We start from the raw sequence: 11,813 nt of genomic DNA, 5'->3' as shown, positions 1-11,813 counted from the left end.
GGCACACTGACCGCAGGAGTGCGTTTCGCAGCAGCGTGAGGCCGCGCGGGCTTTCTGCATACTGACGCTGCCCCTGCACGAAGGCCCTGGCGCTCTCTGTATTGGTTTGTCTTCCGTAAGTTCCTCTGTTGTTTTTCCCACTGCCTTCCCCCTTCTCTCTTTTTTCCTAGCTGTGTCTGTTCGCGTGTAGGGCTGACATTTTGCTTTACGTGTGTCTGTGTGGTCTCAGAGGGTGATGTGAGCGAGGGGACGTGTATGGCGAGGCGACCCTCTGTGGTCACGGGATGAGGTCGTGAAAGGGGCGCTGGCGTGGTGCGAAACGAGGCGAGACGGTGGGTTGCAATGGATGTAAACGCCAGCCCACTCGCCCGCTCTCCTCTTCCCCGACAGCTTTTCACCGCTCAGCGCACCCCCCCCCCTCCCCCCACCCGTTGCGAGGTGACATCTTCCCTCCGCCCCTCCCCTCCCCACCGTGTTGTAAGTTGCTGTTCGCTTTCTTTCTTCCCATTTCTTTTTTCCATGCTTCCCCCCCTTCCCCCTCCCCCCCCAACTTCCACCCACGCACACACACACACACCAGGCTGCGATACGCCTCGTATTCTCAGCGATCTCGTGCGCTCTTCTATTGTTGTACATCACCGACAGCTTCTTGTCAAGGAGAGCGCACAGAAATAAATACACACACACACATATATATATATATATTCATATGCATGTGTTTGCGTGCAAAGGACTGCGCTGTTGGTCAGTCCCTCCTTTTTACTTCGCTTCCCACTCTCACGCCCACTGAATGGAGAAAAATCGACTGTGTAAGGCGCGTGTCTGAGTATATAAAGAATAGACCCGTAGTATATAGAGAAGTGTGCGGTGCTGGTCGGGGGGCAGCCGGTAATGGGAGCAGCTTGTACGGGCTGGGATACGGGCGCACCCTCTCACGGATTCCGCCGGTGGCATGCGCATCGTGTTTTTGGCACCCGGGCGCCTGCTTGTTTCAGCCCCAAAGGAGGGGAGAGGGATCGCGCGGATGACCCCTGCAGGTTTGCTGTGCCCACTTTGCAGCCGCTTCCCTCACTAGGGCGGAGGGCACTCCCCGTTATTCATGTGCTTCGCGTCGTTCGCTGCACCACCCCAACCCTAACTCGGGTACACCTCGAGACATATCACAGCCCTTTTCCCCCACTTGAACACTACTGTGCATCTCGCCTTTTTCCCTCCCTCCCTCGCTCGATACGCTCTTGTGCACCTCGTGTGCGGCGGCGCGACCCTGTAAAGCGGTGCGCAGTACGACCGAGTAGAGCCTTCCATTTCTCACCAACCCGGTGCTCGGACGCCATACGTCGAGGAAAGTGTATCGCCTCTCTTCTGCAGAGAACCGCGCCGCATTTCTGCGTCCGGTGGTGTGCCTGTCTGCACAGGACTTGCGGTGACGAACCAGGCGCCAGCTCCTCTCACACATATACACGCACACACATATACGCACACGTGTACACACCTATATATTCATATACATATATATATATATATATATATATATATATATATATATGTAATGTGTATGGGTATATTGCTGTTTTTCGAGTTTCCTGCACCGGTGCACTGATCTCGTCACTGTCTGCCGCTTCTCCCCGGGCTGCTGCCCTTCTTGCACATGGAGCCCAAGAGAAATAGTAACCTGATGTCGGTGGAGCGGGAGCGAGAGCGGAATTACTGGAGGCATCGCGAACGGGTGGAAAAGCAGCGCTGTCGCGTCGACAATAAGACGCCGGAGAGCTGCGCGTATGTGCGACCGATCGGATCTGCGCCCTTCAACGTCGCGCGCGCGGAGCAGGTGAACCGCGACAACCGAAAGCTGGTGAGGAAGATGCTGTACATCATGAATACCCACGGTGGCCTGGATATGTCGGAGCCGTGGCGCCACCACAACAGGGCGATCTGGTCGCAGCAGCGCCGCCAGCAGGAACGGTCGGTGATTGCGCAGGAGAACGCGAAGATGCTAGACCGCCTGGAGCGCGCACAGCCGACCTACCGTGCCGACAAGCTCGAGGCTGATCGTCGCCGAAACGAGGAATTCGCCTCACTCGCTAGCCGCTACCCTTACCAGCCCCTGGACCGAACACGACGATGAATGACGCGCCGCCGGTAGGGTGAGCGCCTTCGTTTTTTTTTTCCGCCTCTCTGGCTGCGCGCGTATCACAAGGGCCCACCTGTTCCTCGCGCACGGTTCTCCGTGCAGACGAGGGAATCTTCTCTCCCCCCTCACCCCCTCACCCCCCGCCCCACACACACGCACACACACACACACCCTCCGGTCTGGCTCTCGACGACCGTGACTGTGTCTCCTTTGTATTTCATGTATGGCTGACCCTCTTTTCTATCGAGATGCTCGGCAGTGTCTGGTTCCCGCCTTCTGTTTGCTGGCTTCAGATGTGTATGGTGTGCCACTAGTATTGTGGGTCTTCCTCCGTGACCATGGTGCCTGCTCTGTCTCCCCCCGTTGCCCTACGAGCTACTCGACTCCATTGGCTGATCCGCTGCGATCCCCGGACGGATGAGCGCCAGAGCATCCACCCAAGTACTGTCACGCAAAATAAAAGACGGGCGAGTACACGAGTCGCCGCCTACGTGACGGCCCAGTTTGCTGTTTGCCTTCGGGTCCTGGGTGCAGCTCTCCACGAACTCCGTGGATATCTGATAGCTGTGATTTTCTCTCTCCATCTTGAGCAGAGCAGTGTCGCCACTTGTCACTGTATCTCTGTCTATCCTGCGAAACACCATCTCCGCCTCCCTGCTCGCCCTCTTCCACGTTTCTTCTCGTGCTCGAATTCCTCTGCGAAGCTCACGCATCCTTCGCACCATTTCCCTCGCTCCACTTCCACGGACTGCACTGAAAGCCACATCTCACGCGATCACGACGCCGTCCCCCCTCTCGCCCTTGCCCTGCCTCTGCGTGCGCCTCTATCGTGTGTCTCCACGGCTCCCTTCGGCTTTATTCCTTTTGTGTCGTGATTCACTGCGTTTCTCTTGAAGAGAGGAGAATCACACACGCGCAACACTCGCACAGGACAGCGAAAAGACCCCGCCCCCCTCCTACCCTCCCCTCAACCCACCCACCCCCTCCTACTCGATCGACCGCTCCCTCCTCTTCACATCTCAGGTGAAAGGAAGGCTACCCAGTGCGTGCAACGAAAGGAAGGAAGAGGAGAAGAAAGCCGAGAACAGCCCCGTCCCGAGGAGCGAAGAGAAGGAGGGCGACTGAAGAAGTCCGATAGGTGCACTGGCCGTATTTTCCCCGTGTTTAATATTACATATATATTTTATTTGTCTCTTTTCTCTTGTTTGAAACCCCTCTCTTTTCCTGTAATTCATTTCTTGTGTGTGTCCTTTTTCACGTACCTGTGTCACCGTGAAATCCCCACTCTTTTTTCTTCTTTCTCCCCGCCTTACAGCCCCCACCTCCCTCCCCTTCCTGACTTCCTTTCTTTCTTTTCCGCTCCCTTGTGTTTTCTTTCGGCCCGTCCCCTCACTGCATCCCCTTTTGTCTCCTCGCACCCCGATATCGCCTGGTCTACCCCCCCTCCTACCCTCTACTAGTCCTCGACAGCTTCTCCAAGTCCCGTGGTTCTTCTCCCGATACGCCCTGCATCCCCCTTTTCCGGAAAACAACACGCAAATATGACCGATCTCCACAACCCTCTCCACACTGCGGTGGCGAACGAGCACTTGAATGACTCTCTCACGGATGGACACCTGGGCAACGCCGTGGAAGGGCACATGGTCATCGATCAGACCAAAGGTGTGCAGGACAACGGGAGCCTCACGAAATTGCCGGGTTCTCCCTCCGATAACAGTACGGAGGTCGTCAAGCCGGAGCCGAATATCATCCTTCGCTTGACGGAGTGGGTGATTCCCTACGGCGGCGTGCTGTCGAACTGCTTCAGCCTCGGCTCCGTCACGCTGGGCGCCGGCATTATCTCGATGCCGTCGTCCTTCGCGATGTCGGGTATCATCATGTCAATCATTTACTTGGTGATCGTGACAGCGGTGACGGTGTATACCATGACGCTGCTCGGCTACGCCATGCGGGCAACCGGCTGCCGGACGTTCGAAGAGCTGGCGCGCACTCTTTTCGGACCCGGCTGGGACTATTTTGTCGGGTTCGTCCTGTGGTTGTCGTGCTTCGGCACGGCGGTGGCCTACATCAGCGCTGTCAGCAGCCTCGTCACGCCGATCCTCGAGAAGTCTCCCGGGACGCCGAGGTTCCTGCTCACCACCGCCGGCAACCGCTGCATCACCAGCCTCGTCTGGCTGGTGCTCATGGTGCCGATCGTGGTCCCGAAGCGCGTGAACAGCATCCGCTACATCTCTGCCATTGGTGTCTGCATGGTGCTCTACTTTGTGGTCACCATCGTTGTCCACTCCAGCACAAACGGCTTGAAGAAGGGCATGCGTGGCGACATGCAGTACTTCACAACTGGCAACAGGGCGGTTTACGGACTGTCCATCTTCATTTTCTCGTTTCTGTGCCAGGCTGTGACGGGGTCTGTATATTTCGAGCAGCGCCCCCGCCCGTCTGTGCGACAGCTGACCGTTGCGAGCGTCATCTCGATGACGGTGTGCATGGCGCTGTACATCCTGACGGGCGTGTTTGGGTACTTGGACTTTGCGGACGACATAAAGGATTCGATCTTGTACAACTTCGACCCTGTGCACCAGCCGTACATGATGGTGGCGTACGTTGGCATGCTCATCAAGATCTGCGCGGCCTTCGCGATGAACATGCTGCCGTGCCGCAACTTCATCTACCACTGCCTGAGCTGGGATCTGGATACGGTGCCGTACTGGAAGCACACGAGTGTGGTACTGCTCATGGCAACGGTCACCCTCGTGTGCGGTCTGTTCATCCCGAGCATCGACACGGCTCTAGGGCTGGTGGGCTCGCTGTGCGGCGGCTTCATCAGCTTTCTGTTTCCTGCGTACTTCTGGATGTATTGCGGCGACTGGAGCCTCAAGACTGTGGGCCTCTGGCACTGGCTGGCGACGTACTTTTTGATTGTTTCCGGCGTGATTGCGATTGTCTTCGGCACCATCGCCACCCTTTACTTCAGCTTTTTCGTCTGAGTGAAGGCTCTGTGATTGTGTCGGTCATGGAGGGAGTAGCGCTAAACCTGATTTAGTGATGTGCTGGGAGGGGGGGGGGGCGAAGGATTTGCCTTGCCGGACGCCTTCGACGTGACTGAGGGTCTTGTATTCATGCAGACTTTGGTTGGGCGTAGAGGATACGCGCAATTCGAGCAGCTCGGGGGGCGGTTTGTACACACACGCCCACATCTGTGATGTTCCCCCTGCGACCACGCGAATATTTGCTGGGAGAGTCACACGGAGAAGAAGAACACCGGCTCGCTGGGCCTCTCTCTTTCGGGGCGCAGGTGAAATGAGTGGGGTGAGGGGTGAGGGGGGCAGTGAAGCGCACCTACTCCGAACCGCCCATCCGCTCTCTCTCTCTCTCCCTCTGCAGGGAAAAAAAAGACAAAAAAAGGGTGCGCATAACTCCTCCTCCTCCCCCTCCCCCTCCTCCTATGCTGGTTTCATGTGTTTGCCTCTCGCGGTTGCGTTGTGTTTTCCCGTTGCCTTTACCCAGACGGACACACAGGCACACGTAAATGAGGGTGGTGGGGAACATCTGCGATACCCGAATCGTAGTGGTGGTTCTCTTTCTGTTTCAGTGGCACCTCTCTGTTTCTTTTCGCAGTTGCGTCGTGGACTGCCTGGGCGTCACGTGACCTCCCACGCAACTCCGTTTGGAGAGCGTCTCGCCCCTTCCACCCCCTCTTACATTGGCGCGGGTGTGTGTTGTCCCCTTCCCCCCCCCCTCTCGCTCTCTGTTGGATTCTTTCTTCCTGCATTTGTTTGCGCTTTCTCATGCCCTTTCCGCAGCACAGCTGACTTGTGCTACTGACCTGTGCGTGTGCCCTGAATTGCCTCCGCTCTCCCCTACCCCTCGGCACTGCAGAGCTTCTTTTTCTCCATTCCCGTCGCAGCTCCTCCCCCGCACCGTTTGCTCATGAGCATCACGACTTTGTTTCCGGTGGTCTGTTTGTATGTGCATTCGCGACACGCGTTAGTCGAACCACGACGAGCCCAACGCTGAAGGCCCCGTTCCCTGGTCACTTCTTTTATGCAAGTATTTGGTTAACCCCCCCCCTCCCTCTGGATTTCGACTGGTTTCGCTCGCTATTTTTCATTTTTCTTTGTTTCAGTCACGGTGCCTTTTTTTTTTTGAACTCTCCTTTCCCCAGCATTCCGCTGGTTTTCTTTCTCTATAATGTGATGTGTTTTTCAAGGCCTGGCTGTGTGTGCGCATGTGTGTGTGTGTGTTGCAATTTAACTTTATGCCCGTGTTTAAGTCCAATTAGCTATGTTGTACATGTTTGTGTGCGTGTGTCTTTTCGTTCTATCTGCTCCCTGTTTTTCTCAACCCCTCTCCCTCTCTCCTACCTGGCGATACAAGGCCACCCACTCCTTTTTTTATTTTCGTGTGCCTGCATGTGTGTGTGCATGTGTGTGCCCCGCCCCCCGCCCCTCTTGCCTTGTTTCGACCCCTAATTCCCATGCACGCTTCGTTATTTCCACGCAGGGATATTTATTCGGGACGTCGGCGAGAAACTGGGGGTGGTTGGGTGGGCCCCACATGTAAAGAGCGCAGCAGCAAGAGAAAGGGGGCGGCGTGGCAGCACTCCCCACAGGAACCGCCACTCCCACGCGGATCCGACTGGGTTTGTGGCTGCCTTGACCCCCCCCCCCCCGTCTCCCTCAATACTGGTGTGTGTCTTGTTTCTTTTCTCTCTCTTTTTTCTCCATCTGAAAACTTTTTTCAGGTGAAAGGGAGCTCATTTTTTTCTCCACGCTTGACGTGTGCCTCGCCCCTTTGTGCCCCCATTTTCTTTACCCCCCCCCTCCCCCTGATCCCATCGCACACCCCTGCACAGACACACACGAAACAGACATGGGGAGGCTGTGATCAGCGATGAGTTTCTCCCCAAAGTGAAATGCAACCGTCTCGCCACTTATAGAAGAAGACATATATTATTATATTTATTATATATTTTATTAATGCATTTTTGTTTTTTTTTCTATAAGACTAGCACAGCCAATGAATGAGATGACGTCGGGAACATCACAGTGGCCGCAATAGGGCAGCGTCGACCAGTACTGCTCTGCGCTTGCGCCAATCGCGGATGCACGCACCAGGCATGCTCGGCGCTGCTGCTCAGCATTGCGTTGTCCTCCTGGCGCACTAAGCGTCAGCTGTATTCCCCACTGAGAGCGCTGCTGCTTTGCCTCTACAGAACCTACTCACACGGAGAGCATCCTCATCTGGTGCGGGATAGGGTGCGAGTGACCCCGTACGCAATCGCTGATGTCGCACTGCGACGATTGTGCCCACGCGCAGCCCTATTTGGGCGTGTGTATTTTCTCGTCATGCCTTCCCACCGCCATACGCCTCGCTCTCCCGCCCCCTCCCCCTTTCCGCCCGACGCTCGTTTTGCAGGAGCATTGCAGTGTACTATACCCCCTCCACCCATCCCTGCATCTGTCGATCGCTGGCTTTTTCCCATTTTGCATCCGCTTTTTTTTGCCGGTGACCTGGTTGTCCTTGTCCGAAAAGACTTCACGGCTACTCTCGAATCCTCTGAACACACTCCACTGACACTCTCTCACATGCGCTCTTGTTCAGAACTCGCTCATTTCGATGATCTCGACGACTTCACCTACACGGAGGACCCTGCCGGTGAGCCGGTGAAGGTGCCCATCTCGAAAGAGTACGTCTTCAAAGTGGTCGTTCTGGGTGACTACAGTGTGGGCAAGACATCGATTATCAAGCGGCTTCTTTCCATCTCGTCTTCCTCCTTTTCCCTGAAGGAAAACGGCAGCGACACGGAGATAGAGGACAGTGACGACGGTAGTAATGCAGAGGAGGTGCTGGAAGCGGTGACGCCAACCCTGGGCACCGATTTCTACTCACTCACGCTACCTCAAGTACTTCCCGGAGCCTCAGTGCGGCTTCAAATATGGGACACAGCAGGACTCGAGAAGTACGCGGCACAGTATAGCAACACGTTTCGCAACATGTCCTTCCTCGTCTGCGTCTTCGACGTGACCAGCGCCAGAAGCTTGCAAAATGTGGTGGACCGTCACCTATCCATCGCTGCAAAGCATGTGCCTGACCTCGACCAGAGCAGAGTCATGGTGGTTGCGAACAAAATAGATATGGTCGACGATGTGGCGAACAAAACTACAGCTCTCCGCAAGACGAGAAAACGAGCCCAGTCGCCGGAAACCGTTTTTGTGAGCCAACACGGTGCGGACATCACCACAGAGTCGAACCACGACAGTCTTGTTCTCTTGGCAGATAACGAGGGTGCGGATCAAGACGCAGTTGTAACTGCAGACAAGGTACAGGCGGAGGTGTTCGATCTCTTCAGCGATGTTCACTACGCGGAGGTGAGCGCAAAGACAAAACAGCATATTCGGAGAATGCTGCGCACCGTGTGCTACGCGCTGCTGCGGAACAGTACCCGCGGTGATTCGAGCATGCCTATTCCCGACAAAGAACCAGCCAGTGAGTTGCTCAAGCACACAGCGCTGCGACTCCACCCCGGTGCAACGTTCTCGACAGGTACGATTGCACCCGCCAGCGTCTCCTCTGGACCTTACCCTGACCCCGCCAAACCCAAAGCACCGCCTGCGGCGACGCAGCAAAATTCAGTGAATCTAGACAACTTGGACTCCCCTTCGAAACAAAATTCGGCTCTGCCCACCGTGAGTTGGCGCTCTGCTGGGATCCTCTCTTTCGACATTGCGCCTTTACACTCGTGTTCTTCTTCAGACTTCTCCCCAAGAGATGGATTCGATGGTGCAACGGAGAAGCGTGACGGCAGTAATCGCGGCTCATCGAACATCGCCGCCAATCAAGGTAGTCCCATCGAGAATTCGTACACACAGCTGCCAAGCCCTCGCGAAAGTCTGATCAAAACAACAACACTGCCACCGACCGCAAAGAAGCCGCAGAATGCGTTTGACAGGAATGAAGATCTAAAGAAGCGGAAGGAGCGTGAACAGGAAGAAATGAGAGCGTTGCTGGCCCGTGCATCCCAGAGAAAAGGAAACCCCAATGGGGTTGGTGATCGCACCGGTGACTCAGCATTGGTTACGCGCGGGGCAGTGGAGAGAGTGAGGGATACTTCAACTGCCAAACTGATGACCGCAGCCGCGATGTCTGTTCCTCAGCCAGAGCCCACGTTTTCCGTATTGGATTCGCTAGGGGTTTCGAATGACCACAAGGGCCGGAACACTGCCGAAGCCCGTGCCTCTGAGGAGGAGGAAGATGACGAGGACGGTGCGCGTTTGCAGACGCAGCTGCGAGATCGCTTTGCCCAAATAGAGCACGATATGCGCACTAACGCAGCCGCCGCGAAGCTCCGCGCCGAGAAAACAAAGAAGAAATCCAAATCCAAAGGGAACTGCAACTGTTGTCTACTCTGAAGATAAAATGGAGACATGAGGTGTACGGTGTTGTGTGTGGACGGGTGAGAGCGCTCACGACGCCTCCATCGTGTTTTGTTTGTTTTCAGCATCCCTTATTTCGTTGGCTCATCTGCTTGCCGCAGGAGCCTCCTCCTTGGGGGGGGTGATTGTGTGTTCCGCCTCAACACCCCCTTTTCTTCTTCCTTACATGTTTCTCTTGCGTGTTTTAATGGTCTTTTGTTGCTCGCTTGCCTCCCCCCACCCCCCCGCCCCGCCCCACCCCACTCCTCTCCCCTTCATCTAATCCCATCAATCTGATTCTTCACTGCCCTGCATGCATGCATGACACACACCCACCCCCATTTTGTTTTGTTTTTCTGCGCTACAAATACATCACCATTTTTCTATGTTTGTTTGCGTACATCACGAAACAAAGGCGGGTACAGGCCAAGTCATGGCGTAAAAGGAGAGGAGGAATAAGCAGCATTCGCCGATCCGTTGCTCTTTGGCTTGCCATGGCACAAGGGATCACGGTGTCCGCTTAATCAACAGGGTGTTGGGGCACCAGTCTTGGGAAAGAAAAAATCGAAGGCTAGGAAACAAGAAGATATATATATATATATATATGGTGGGCCGTTTTTTTTTTGAATGCTGCTCATTGATGTATTCCCACTGCGCTTTGCCTCTATTGCTCTATTTCACGTACCATGCACACATGCACATCTGTGTTCGGTGTTGTTCATCCGCTGGACCTTGTAAGCAAGCTTTGCGCTCTCAGCCCTCTTCACCCCCGCTGCAGTTGATGGCATACCGTGCTCGACTTCATCAGTACACAATAAGCATCACTCTCATCGCACAACAACAATCACAATGTACACATAATAATAATAAATGCATATAAAATCCCCACAACTTGCCCAAGCTTCAACTTTCGTTTACGAAGAGGCCGTCCTCCTTTCGGCAGAAGGCGCGAACAGAAAAACAAAAAAAAGAGAGAGATGGTACCCACATCATCGTCAACAGGCATGATGGGTGACACCGTCGAGCACGACGGTTTTTGTGAAAGAGAGAGAGAGGCGCGGGGAGTTCAAGCAAAGCTGCTGCGCACACATCCCCCCCCCCCCTACAAACACGTTTGAGTGTGTCCAGGGTTCCCCCCCTCTCAGCTGCATTCGGTCACCCAAGACGGCCACCCACCCGCTCCCTTTTGTACCTATGAAACATTGGATAGATGCTGGCGGGTTAACCACCACCGCCAGATAACCGCGTGAGTTTTGGTGTGTGCGCATCACACCTCGCATCTGGCTTTATTTGTTTTTTTTTCAAATTTGAGGCGGTGCCCCCCAAAAAAAAACTGCAAGAAAAAATGGGGGGATATTCACCCGCGTCGTAGGTGCGCAGGTGCGGTATTGTACAGTACCGAACTAGCTTCCAATACTCACTATCTTCTGGACCGCGCTCTTCAGGACAGCCCTCCTCTCCCCCCCACCACCACAACAACAACTTTTGAAACGATCGCAGCAGACACTGTGGTTGTCAGTGTTGGGTTTGTTGTTGTTATTCTTGGGCTCACGGCCGCTGGGGATGGGGGGGGGGGATGGGGTACACAGGGAGGACGCCTCAACGCAGCAGTCGGTTGCACTGTCTGGTGTAGAGAACGAGCTCATTACTTCGGATTGGGGCCTGCCGATTGCAGAGGAACTCCTGGTGATGATAGAGGCGGTACCCCCCCCTCAAAAAAAAAACTCTGAGGAGTGAAAGGCAATGCAGCGATGCGCAAACCAGCAGTGACGCTCCGAATGGCCTTCGTCTTTGGAGCACACGTGACGGATCACAACATGCATTGGATATCACAAGCTAGTCTTTTCAGAAATTTCGAGTGTGACGTATAATGCCCGGACTGCGTATACTGCTAAGGCTGGGGAGGGGGGGGGGAGCACGACGTAAAGGAAGGGATAATGGCAGGGCACATCGTGCCGAGGGGGGGGGGGGGGCGGTATGGCCTCCCTATTTGCCGTATACTTGTGCCTACTTGTTTCACAGTTGGGTCTGCAACTGTTCATCCCTGTGTATTTTTTTTTATTCTCCGTAAATACGCTCTCGCCGTGGAGGGAGCTGCGTTGGGGAGATTGTGTGACGTTTCCTCCCCTCCTTCCCCCTCCCAGGGGGATTGTCTGCATCTCCCCCGCCCCCCCCCCCCTCCCCTCCTCCCTTTTTGTTTAGTCTTCTGAATTCACCATGACTGTGTTTGCTTCTGGTGAATGCCCTCTTGTTCAATTGGTGGTTCT

General features: G+C 55.0%; 1 protein-coding gene across 1 annotated transcript; it reads left to right on the top strand.

Moving 5' to 3' along the window:
- Positions 1-7,719: 7,719 nt before the first annotated feature.
- Positions 7,720-9,543, top strand: JKF63_03823 (uncharacterized protein; the record flags this gene model as incomplete). Its single annotated transcript, XM_067899821.1, has 1 exon — positions 7,720-9,543. The coding sequence occupies one exon, from the start codon at positions 7,720-7,722 to the stop codon at positions 9,541-9,543; it is 1,824 nt and encodes a 607-aa protein (XP_067755027.1).
- Positions 9,544-11,813: the final 2,270 nt, after the last annotated feature.

The sequence above is a fragment of the Porcisia hertigi genome, chromosome 31 (assembly GCF_017918235.1).
Source record: "Porcisia hertigi strain C119 chromosome 31, whole genome shotgun sequence".
NCBI lineage: Eukaryota > Euglenozoa > Kinetoplastea > Trypanosomatida > Trypanosomatidae > Porcisia > Porcisia hertigi.
This window is presented reverse-complemented; position numbering and strand designations above follow the sequence as displayed.